The sequence below is a fragment of the Zea mays genome, chromosome 1 (assembly GCF_902167145.1).
Source record: "Zea mays cultivar B73 chromosome 1, Zm-B73-REFERENCE-NAM-5.0, whole genome shotgun sequence".
NCBI lineage: Eukaryota > Viridiplantae > Streptophyta > Magnoliopsida > Poales > Poaceae > Zea > Zea mays.
The window spans coordinates 192264852-192276042 of NC_050096.1; the positions used below are offsets into that span (position 1 = coordinate 192264852).

The 11191-nt window shown below is 50.0% G+C and overlaps 2 protein-coding genes across 3 annotated transcripts; one reads left to right on the plus strand and one right to left on the minus strand.

The window, feature by feature from the left end:
* Window positions 1-5: 5 nt before the first annotated feature.
* Window positions 6-3130, minus strand: LOC100272615 (uncharacterized). 2 transcript variants are annotated; one of them, XM_008668579.4, is made up of 2 exons: window positions 1926-2754; window positions 6-1812 (listed from the first exon to the last, which is right to left on the minus strand). In XM_008668579.4, the coding sequence occupies exons 1-2, from the start codon at window positions 1941-1943 to the stop codon at window positions 292-294; spliced, it is 1539 nt and encodes a 512-aa protein (XP_008666801.1). In that variant the 5' UTR covers window positions 1944-2754; the 3' UTR covers window positions 6-291. The 2 variants fall into 2 exon arrangements, with proteins under 2 accessions (XP_008666801.1, NP_001346592.1); NM_001359663.1 differs by lacking the exon at window positions 1926-2754 and adding an exon at window positions 2796-3130 and having other exon boundaries at window positions 75-1812.
* A 4390-nt stretch (window positions 3131-7520) lies between these two features.
* Window positions 7521-10734, plus strand: LOC100285594 (uncharacterized). The gene is made up of 3 exons (NM_001372307.1): window positions 7521-7688; window positions 8306-10328; window positions 10475-10734. The coding sequence occupies exon 2, from the start codon at window positions 8425-8427 to the stop codon at window positions 10321-10323; it is 1899 nt and encodes a 632-aa protein (NP_001359236.1). The 5' UTR covers window positions 7521-7688; window positions 8306-8424; the 3' UTR covers window positions 10324-10328; window positions 10475-10734.
* The last annotated feature ends 457 nt before the right edge of the window (window positions 10735-11191 follow it).

Here is an 11191-nt window from a genome sequence, read left to right on the forward strand (position 1 = left end):
AACAATGGCTGATGCATCTGTTCATAAAAAAAGGTCCCCTTTCTTCCCTTCGAAAAGTTAAGAGGAAACCTGTTGAGCTAAAATCTTGCACACATCTTTCTTACACAACATGACTCTCTTATGTTACAGAGATGCTGACGGGCATGCCAAGGGTCAAAATAATGATATTCTGGCGTCCCAGTATAGCACTTTGCAACCTAGCAGAACAGATACTACTGCATCACACTAATAACTAACAATCAGTCAAAGAAGAACACTCGAAGCACCTCCAATCCAATCAGCGATAGAGATCTAGCCGCTGTACCTGCAGAGCACCCTGCATTTGAGCAGCCTGTCCTGGACATAGAACCCAGGCGTCACCATGAGTTTCACCTGCGACGACGACGGCGGCGGACCATTCCGTGACCGCTGCTTGTCCAGCAGCACGTCCTCCATGTACGTCTGGTCGAACGCCCGGTCCTCCTCGACCCGTAGGATGGTCAGCGGCGGGACGAAGGAGAAGGCCAGTAGGTGGAGCAGCCAGACACACTTGGACGCCACGAAGAAGCACTGCAGCAGCTGCTCGGCCCACGGCCACGACCAGTTCAGGATGGACACGACGCAGCTCATCTTCTGGTCGCAGAAGCGGCCCAGGTCCTCGCAGTGGTGCTTGGTGCCCTTCTTCAGGACCTCGTTCCAGCTCAGGTTGCGCAGCGCGACGAACGAGGCGAAGCTCTCCTGCTGCTCCTGCTTCGGGTCCAGGCACCTGGGCGACCCGTTCTTCTGGAACGTGCAGTTCTCGAAGTCCTGGTACATCGCTTGGTTCATCAGAGCTTCGAGGTGGTACAGCACTAGCTTCGGGTGCTTGTCACTCAGCGTGATCTGGTACGGTCGTAGGAGCAGATTTAGCTTATCTGATAGCCCGTTGTCAGTATCTTCGACTTGCTGTATCAATACCTTGCAGAACTGTTTTATGGAGAGACGAGCCTCCGATACTATCTGCAAGAACCCTTCCACCATAACTTCGTGACTGACGGGCAAGAAGCTGTCTCTGCTCCCGCTAACTGGCCTAGCCGATCTCTTTGAGTGAGACTGCATGTTCTTCGCGCTCGTCGCTTGCTTTAGAGCCTTCTTCAATTCCGAACAGTATGCTTCCAGGCTCACTAGCTTGGCAGTCAGCTCTCCTAGTGATAGTTTCATCTCTGATACCTCTTGGAGCGCGGCGTCCCTGTGCTCATTGGCCTCAACGACCTCTTTCCTCAGGGAATCCAGTGAGAACACACCCCAGTCCTTCAGAAGCTGCGACATGTTCTCGCATTCGACGGTGTTTGGGGACACATCTGGTTTTGGCTTCCTCTTTGACTTCGGTAAGAGCCAGGAGAGAATGTGTGGCCCATTGCGCCTTGTCCGGGAGTTTGACAGCGGCGCGGTGCTGTTGAGGTTCTTCAAGGACCTGGCATCAGCAGCTTCGGTGTCGTCCCTACTGATCGTTGCGGGCTTGCAGGTATTGCACGTCGTAACGGCCTTAAATTCAGTCGAGTCCGTCATCCTGCTGACTGACCTAAGCAAACTGTCGGCAGAGAGGGCGGGCGGAAGGAGCGACGGGTGGTTTCTGCACGCCTTTCTGTTCCGCAGGTGCTCATTTGACGAAGAGAAACGGAGCTCGCTGTTCGACGAAGAGAAGGTGTTGCGGTTGTCGAAATCCGAGAACGCCACCTCGTCTTCTAGGCCATCATGATCATGGTCCAAACCGATGCCGCTCCAGTTCTCGGACAGGCTCCTGTTATCTTGGCGAATGTAGTTCGTTCCACCCAAGTGCTCTTCATCATAAGTCTGGGAATTCATCAAAGCAAGCAGCAAGGTTCATGTTAAAACAGCACGAACTGGAAACCGAAAGTACAGCATCATGAAGCAAAACGTGCACGATCCATGGGAAAATGTTGTACCAGCAGCAGGCAACACATTGAACACAACCATTTAATGTTTTCGTAATTTCAATGGAGGCATGGTACTAACACCATGCTGGTCAATTGATTCTTCATGTTTGCGAGTGTGAGTCAGTACACTCTACTTGTAAGCTGGCATCCCCGGCCAGTTCTGGGTCATTGTGGTTGTGGCCATCCTCCCTTGTGGTACGCTGCCCTTAAAAATCAATTGGTCAAGCACATCGATTTTTAGAGTCCAGGAAACCATGGATTTTTAGTTTTTTTTTAAAAAAATGTAATGACGTTCCACTATGCAGCAGAACAACCTTTTCAGACATCATCCTGACAGCTTAAACAAAGCTCAGTCTAATGCCGAGGAAATGGCCCATCATGCTCCGCCAAAGCGTATGAGTAGGGTGTTCTTATATCCTGACAGAAAACAAGTTGAGTAGCAAAACCACGCTCATTCCTCGGCAGCTGGGAGTCCAAAAAATGAGATTTATCTTCACGAATCCTTGGTTTTTTTTCCTCCATCTAGTTGGGAGTTGCCGGGAACACCTAGACAGTAGAGGTTGATCGACCTACAGCCTTGCTTCAGTAAAATGAAATGCAACCGAGTACCCGCCTATGCTGTTCTGGGCTTGTAGCATGACTCCAACCAAACCCCATCGACCGAACTGGAACCTACGCCTCGAAATCCTAAGGTAGCCTCGCTCGCAAAAAAACATTGTCGCAACCATCTAATCGAACAGCCGCAAAATCTACGGAAAACACCGGCATGACGGAAAGGCAGGGCACGCGGATCCGGCAGGAAAAGAGGCACCTTTGGAGTTCTGACACACAAACACTTCCCTGGTGCAAGAAGTTTCAGAGGCTCGCCGGTCCGCTTACCGGCGCAAACACGGGGTAGTCCTCGGCGGCCGTGGCCAGGGGGGCCGGCGCCGGCGACGCGGCCGGCGGCAGGCGGATGACGGCGGGGCTCCGGCTAGCGCTGGCGTAGGCCCCGGCATTGGACGCGGCGGCGGCGGCGCCGCCGCTGCTGCTGCCGCCCTGGAGGAGCGCGGCGTGGAGCGCGCGCAGCTCGGCGGCCTTGGCGACGGCGGCCTGGATGTCCAGGCGCGAGGTCGGGAGGTATGCGGCGGACGAGGAGGAGGCGGAGGCGGTGGCGTCCGCGGCCATGGCGCCGGCGCGGGGTCAAACCTCAAAGGCCGGTCACTTGGGCTGCGCTGCAATTACTGCGGCTGGCCAGAGGCGGCGGGGGGGCGCTCTCGTCATTGGGGGGCTGGAAATCAATGTAGTAGTGGAGATCGAGATACTGTGGATGCCGTGGCGGAGGCAGCGAGGGGAAGGAAGGAAGGAATAATGGTTCGTTCCGTTCCGTCACTCCTGGCTGGTTTTGGTTGGCTGTTTTGTTTTTAGGGTAGGGAAATATTGGAAGAGTGCATCTTAAGGCAGGGCAGGGCCATCATTCAAACCCCCTCTCCATTCTGCTATCATCAGATTTGTGCTCACGGGATACTAGAGAGCATAGAAGCACCTTGGCTCTCTGTAGTACTCTACTCCAGGCTTTGTGGCTTTGTGCGTGCTTGACGACTTTTTGCTCACAAGGCATTGTACGTATGCTTTTGTTTCCGCTGGATATCCAGGGGGGAAAATATACTGTGTAAAAAATGAAGCCGAGCCGTACCTTTCCAGCTTTCCTTTGTCTTGTGTCCTCGCGTGCTTCCGGTGTAGTTTCTGTCTGGCTGTCTTCCTCTCTCTCCTTCTCTGCGTTGGAGCTGAGAGAAACGGATCAGAAACCGACCGTCATCATCGTCGGTCCAACACCGTGTGTCTGTCTGAGAAGAAGGAGATGCTTGCCGACGCAAGTGCCGAGAAAACGAGGCACGGGGAAATCTAGCCCCCACTGCTTCCTTGGGCTACATGCATACGCCTCTGCCCGGGGGGTCGTCGTCGGTTTCGTTGCGGGCGCGCGCACCGCGACGCACGCGGCGGCAGCCTTTTCCTTCTGCCGGGACCGGGGAACACGCACGGCGGCATGGGCCGAGCGACGTGTGGGGCCATCGTGGGAGGGAGTGGACAGGACACAGGAGACACTTGGGACTGGTGGAGTGATGAGTGGGGAAGCAACACAAAGCAATGGGCAGCAGCAGGCCAGCAGCAGGAGGAGCCGCGGCCGCGTGAAAGCAGCAATGGGAGCACGCTGCCGCTGGCTCCCTGCGCCTGCGCCTGCGTCGTCGGCGTCGGGTCTTTGTCCCTGCCGTTTGCAACGCCGGTGGGCCTGCGCTCTGCTCTGCCCGCGAGCTGCAGCATGTTTCGCCGCTCAAGGTAGCTGATAGGCCCGAAAACGTGGCAAAGGCCTAGCCAGCACGCTCCATTTCAATTCCTCGGGTCGGTGCAGTGCAATGCAACAACGGTCAAATCAATCTAAAGAGACAGGCTCCTTCGTAGATCTGTTTTGAACTGACACCCTTTAATGTCTAATAGGCTGGATGACCATGGTTCCAAGCCCAATATGATAGAGACTAGAGAGCCACACGTAAGACATCACTCTCACCTAGTACCATTTTAAAGAAAGATCAACAACCAAACAAGCTATAAAATAAGATCATGCCCCCTTTTCAACTCATATATTTTTTGTCCTCCTAATTAAGATAAAGCGTAATATTTCTCTTATCGGTTAATATCTTATATATCGGCCATATGTTGATTTTAATATTAAACCTTTTATAGGTATTAAATATTATTGTGTGGTATTGCAGTGCATACCATTGTACTAGTCTCTACTACTTTAAAACACCAGCCTCGTACGTCGTGCGTCACATATGAAGTGTGTAGGCTGTCATGACCTATCTCTCTCCCTCGTTTCTGTTGGGCACCAAAAGTGACCTGCGGATGGATCGGCCCGGTCCCGAGGTCGGACGGTCCGCGCGCGCGTAGAGAGATTTATTTGTAACGAGTCCAACCCCCTCCTCTATAAATATAGAGGAATACGACCGATTTGTACATCATCAATCGAATCAATAATCAGTTTATCTCTCGTTTTTTCCTTAGGCATTAGGAGTAGTTCTAGTTTAGCCTCTCAATCCCCAAATTCTTTGCTTCTCTTCGGCTCTACGTCGATTAGAGGTGTCTATGTCGGCCTGCTGACACTAGACAACACCTATAATCTCTTCTCCCAATGGTGTCCCTCCCGAGAGCGAGATTCAGGCGCCGTCGACGAACTCCGCCGCCCCTGCGCACGCGCGGACCGTCCTGCCCGTCAGGAAGGGAACCCAAGCCATGTACCAGGTCACGGACCGTCTGACCACTGGCCGCGTCCGCGCCTGTGCAGAGAGCACCGCCGCCGGTTCTCAACGCAGTGATTGGCGGCCAGATCGTTGCTAACAGTTTCCTCACCTAACAGTAACAAATGGGCCAAATAAGATATTACACCAACACGACAGAAAAACCACACACAGAACAACGTTCTCATATAGTACCACATCACTTTCTGAAGGAACTCGAACGACCAAATGAGCTATAAAAAAGGTGTGGCTCATTTTGGCTAAGATAAAATGTGATATTTATTGCTAACAATTTAGTATCTTATATGTGAACCAAATGTTCACTTCATATTAAACCTAATTTTTATGGTTATTAAATATAATCGTGTACCGGCGCATTACACGTGCATTTAATATTTTCTTTACAACCGTCGTTGTTAGTAAAAAAAGACACAAGCCGATACAATGTGCAAAGGGAAGGGAAACAATATATTTCTCTCTCATTAACTTTTGTCGTAGTCTGGTTTTACTGCTCTAAAACTATACATCTAACCCATGAACTCTAAAAAAACACGAATTACCTCAATGTTATGTTTAGTGATTTTTGGAGACAGTTCTTCTTTTTAGGTAGAAAACTAAGGACATTAAACCGTAGAGAATGTCTCCAAAGTTACAAAACCTAAAAAATAAGAGAGAGAAGATTGTGAAACAATGATTCCAAATAAAATATTTGGATACGCGAAAATATATTTAGATGCCTTTTTAAGGGAATATATTGAATGCAAACTACGTTTTGGTGCAAACCCCGTGCAAATCTATTAAAAAACTTTCAAAAAATTCTAAAAAAGCATGAATGTACATATGAGCTTACCTCATATATATATATATATATATATATATATATATATATATATATATATATATATATATATATATATATATATATATATATATATAAAATTTCATGGTCAAATTCATCTTACTCTAGCAGTTACAAAAAAGATAATTTTTGGTGCATTTGAACTATTACTAATTATTAGAATTTTTGTCTTTTTTGTAACTGCTAGAGCAAGATGAATTTGACCATGAAAAATTTTGTATATAGATGAGGTAAACACAGATGTACATTCATGTTTTTTTTCAATTTTTTTGGAACTTTTTTAGTAGATTTGCACGGAGTCTGCATCAAAACATGATTTGTATTATATATGTTCCCTTCTTTTAATTATATACATTTATTAATTATATACATTTAGTTCTAGTAAGGTTATACTACAGCAATAGTGGAGAGAAATAAAATGAACTTTTTTTCAGCAGAAAAGGCAGCACCAGCCGGGCGGCCGGGCCTGTAACCACCGCACGGAGTGGATCTGATTTCGCACCCGGGCCAACTCAACGGCCCAAAGACCGTAGGAAGTGGATCCATTCCGTAAACCTCCAAATGGGCCGGCATCTTCCTTCCTGCTTGTCAGCTTGTGTGTGTGTGGGGGGTTCCTGTGGAAGATACGTCGAACCTGGACGCTTAGCTCAAAATGGCGTCCAAGTTCAACGAACCGCCGCTACTGTACATGGAAATGCAGATGTGACGATTGGCCGGGGGGCATTCCTGCGTCTCGAAAACGGAACGGGTGGAGACTGAATCAGCAACGCATCGTCGTCGTAATGGCAAGCGATAACAGCGAGCGTAGCAATCTTTTTTTTTCTTGTCTTATTCACGGCCAAAATCCGGTGATGATGTCGAAAAACGCGAGGAATGCCGCCGTCACGCGTGAGATCGGCGAGGAATGCCGGCTCGTTTTTTCTCTCCACGTCACGAGACAAAACAGGAACAGCTTGGTTTCCCCGTGTTTGAGCTGTCAGTACAAGGAAAAGGAATTAACCCCGAGCACTTTGGCTCTATCCGATAGTAATTTTGATTTAGGATTTGCTTCGATTTTTTTTTGGTAAATGAAAAGATTTGCCTCATCTGGTATATATAAAAATCACGAGAACACAGAGGACGGTCGGTTTCTCGCTTTTGAAGGATGGAGATGCCTGTGGGTGTGGCCAGGATAAATTTGGCCCGCTATGACGGAACGGAACGGTTCTCCGCTGCAAAAATCAAAACGATTCTTTTCTATTTTTATAGATAGAAGATGAAATCCTGCGGTTATTACAAATAAATAACAGCATCACGCCTGGCACAGCTCAGTAGTCCGTGATCTTCCGTGGAAGATGAGGTGTGGCCTACCTCACACGCCACTGCGCGGTGCGCGCAGACGGGCATCGCGCCACGACAGACGAGTGCCGGGTTGCCCCCCACCCCACCCTTTTTTGGCTCGCACGCTCTCCCTCGCGCTCGTCGGTTCGTGCGTCTTGTTCCCACCGCCGCCGCTCTCCCTCATCTCCTTCCAATTTTTCTTCCAAATAAAAACCAGCCGCAGCGGGAGGTGGCGCGACGCGAACCCACCCACCCTGCGAACCCGGCCGCGAAATTCTCCTCTCGGATTCCGCCGCCGCGAACCGTCCCCTCGACGAGGTACGCATCGACGGCTTCGTCGGACCAGAGTTCCTGTTTTCATTGCGCTTCATTCTCGGGGGGGGGGGGGGGGGGGGGGGGGGGGGGGGGGGGAGTGCTTTGGCGATGTCGGGGACGGCGAATCGTCTCCGTCCCCAGGCGCGAGTCCGCTCCCTGCGGCGGTCACGGTTCGTTCGGGGTTCGGATTGCCCCGTCGTCGGATGCTGTGCAGGGACCGCCATCGGGGGGTTGGTGCGGTCGTTGGATTGGTTTTTGGGGGGGTTCAAGTTCCCCTTCGTTTCAGAAAAAATGGCCGTGTGTGTAGAATAATACGTATCCATTTATTTTTTCTTCTTCTAGAGCGTCATGCTTGCCAATCATTTTAGCCCGAGCAGTGCTAGTGGATGCCTATGGACGGCGAGTCTGCGAGGGTTGCTCGGATTTGTTGCTCGGTTTTGCCTACCGTTCGTAGTTCGATCATCGCAGTGGACTAACATGTCCTGATTGCCAGAAAACGTAGCTTTCATTGCTAAGGTTATCCCTTAGTGACTTGCATTGTAGACTTGTAGTAGTATTTTCTCTTCTTCTTCACAAAATGAAATAAAGGTTCTGACCACATGCATATATATACTGTGCAGGCTGCTGCCGTAGAATTTTCTTATCATTCGAATAGTTGATGAGCGAGAATACAGAGCAAGAATCTTGATGGTGCGTGTGGTACAACTTGGTTAAGGAAAGCTGACTGCTTGAAGTGACCATGTTGGACCATCTTGCTATCATTGCGTCTGAGTTAGGGGACGACGCAACGGATTTTGAGGTTGATGGCATCGACAACCTCAGCGAGAACGATGTCAGCGACGAGGAGATCGATGCCGACGAGCTCGCCCGACGAATGTGGAAGGACAAGGTCAAGCTCAAGAGGATCAGGGAGAGGCAGCAGAAGCTTGCCCTGCAGCGGCTGGAGCTGGAGAAGACCAAGACAAAGAAGATTTCAGACCAAGCCCTCCGGAAGAAGATGACGAGGGCCCAGGACGGGATCCTCAAGTACATGCTCAAGCTGATGGAGGTGTGCAATGCCCGAGGGTTCGTGTACGGGATCATTCCTGAGAAAGGTAAGCCTGTCAGTGGTGCGTCCGATAACATCAGGGCCTGGTGGAAGGACAAGGTGAAGTTTGACAAGAATGGGCCAGCAGCGATCGTGAAATACGAGCTTGAGAACTCGATGCTGAGCAACCCTAAGGGCGGCGGAGCCATGGACCAGCATAGCTTGATGGACCTCCAAGACGGCACTCTGGGCTCATTGCTTTCAGCGCTGATGCAACACTGCAGCCCGCAGCAGCGAAGCTATCCATTGGATAAGGGTGTCCCGCCCCCTTGGTGGCCAACAGGGAACGAGTCGTGGTGGCCTGCGTTGGGCCTCCCAAAGGGAGAAGCGCCTCCGTACAGGAAACCGCATGACCTGAAGAAGGTTTGGAAAGTTGGTGTCCTGACGGGCGTGATCAAGCACATGGCCCCAAACTTCGATAAGATCAGGAACCGTGTAAGGAAGTCGAAGTGTCTGCAGGACAAAATGACTGCAAAGGAGAGCCTCATCTGGCTTGGTGTTCTACAACGCGAGGAGAAGTCTGTTCACGGCTTTGGCAGTGCTTTACTACAGAATGCTCGGCATAGTAGCACTTCAGAGGACAGAAACGAGGGCATATATAGCAGCAGTGACGAGTATGATGTCGACCGCCTCGAGCAGCCTCCTCGTTCCACATCATCCAAAGAGGACGAGGGAGACGCTCAGCCTGTCTTGCAGATTAGAGGGGAGCAGACCTCAACTAGAGGAACTAATAAGAGAAGGCGCCATGACACATCCTCCAACCAACTAGCTATTAGCAAGGAAGAGATGAGTAAATCTAAATCTCAACAGCGGAAAGGCCCCTCAACCCGCCCTCCTGTTGCCGAGGTTGAGGTTGAAGTGACACAAAGAAACGACAAGACGCCAGAAGTAGTGTGCAGTGCAGCTGGTGGTGATATGAACTTTATCGACCCAATTGATGCGGTGGGCATTACTAACCTGCCAATGAGCCCTAAACATGTCCCCCCTACAATTGGAGCTTTGCAGCAGCACGGAGATTGTCGAGGGAATTTTCTATCTCCTGCTGCTGCCATCAACTACAACAGCAGCAACAGCAACCAGGCAGCAAGTGCTGCTCAATCAAACACTTATCTGGGAGGCCATCCTCTGGCTTGTGAAGGCAGTGATATTGCCAACTCATGGTCCGGACACTCATTTCAGCAGGATGTTGGTCTTGGGCCTCCTATTGGTTTTGATCCTTCACCAGTTGCTCACCAGGGTTCGGCAGTGCAGCAGCCACTGCCACTGCCACTTCCACTTCCTATGGATCACCAAGCGCCTATCACGGGATCAGGAGCTCTCGCCACGAACGGCTCTTACAGTCTCCCGACAGCAGGCGGTGTGAGTTCTGGGACAATCGTCAGCGAGACCCACCAGCAGCTCATGGACAACCCTTTCTTCGGCGACGCCGGAGACAGCTCTTTTGGCGGTCTTCCTTTCAGCCTCCTTCCTTTCAGTAGTCCGATGCTTAACTTCGATGAATTGGATGAGTTGGTGGACGACGACGACTTGATGCAGTACCTCGGCACATAACACAGGTAGTTTGTCTTCAAATAGCCACTTCTTTGGTTGCCTACAACCTCTCTTGTGTGGATTTGCAAGTAAAATGTAGTGTTTCTTTTTTTGCTTCGTGTCATATACCTGTGTCTGAACCTACCTACCGGGCCGGTTCTCATGTTTGCAGTGTGTCCAATGAATGTGCTCGGTGCAGCCTGTTAGGCTTTTTCGGGGAGAGTTTGGTAACATGCTGATGGAGCGGCGGGATGTTGATGTAGCTGCAGCTCGTGACCCATTCATTTGTGGCACCGTCCTGAGAAGGCCATTGCTTTTGTAATATAACAACAACGAATAATGTAGTTTAGGGTGCTCTCTTGACTGTACTGGATGTTAAATGGCATTGCCGTCGTAAGCAGGGAACTTGTAGCCTGTAGAGCAAGTTAGCAATTCGTGGCCTCGTGGGCATCATGATGTTGGCGGAGAATTACCGCAGCCGTTTAAAGGATTTTATTTTTTTTATTTATTGCCGTATACACGGATTTTTAGATATAGGTGATTTAACGAGTATGGTATGAGAATTCTGATGGTTTTAAGTTTTTTGGGTGGGGATGGTTTATAGGGTGTCAATGCCTGGTGGGTATTTACCATTGCTATTCACGCTGGCTGGTAGACCACCAGGCAGGCGGTAGAAAGGAGGGATGAAAACTGACTCCTATGTCCTACCAGGCGGTAGAAAAGAGAATTATGGTATAGGGTAAAGAATTTTGCTGATAGGGATAACATATTTTTTTAGAGTAGAAATTTAGGGTTGCGGATAGTCTCACAAAGGGGCCCTGAGATTCTACAACACAAGACACTTGTATAGATCGATGTACGCTATACAGATTAAAAAATGCAATTGGAT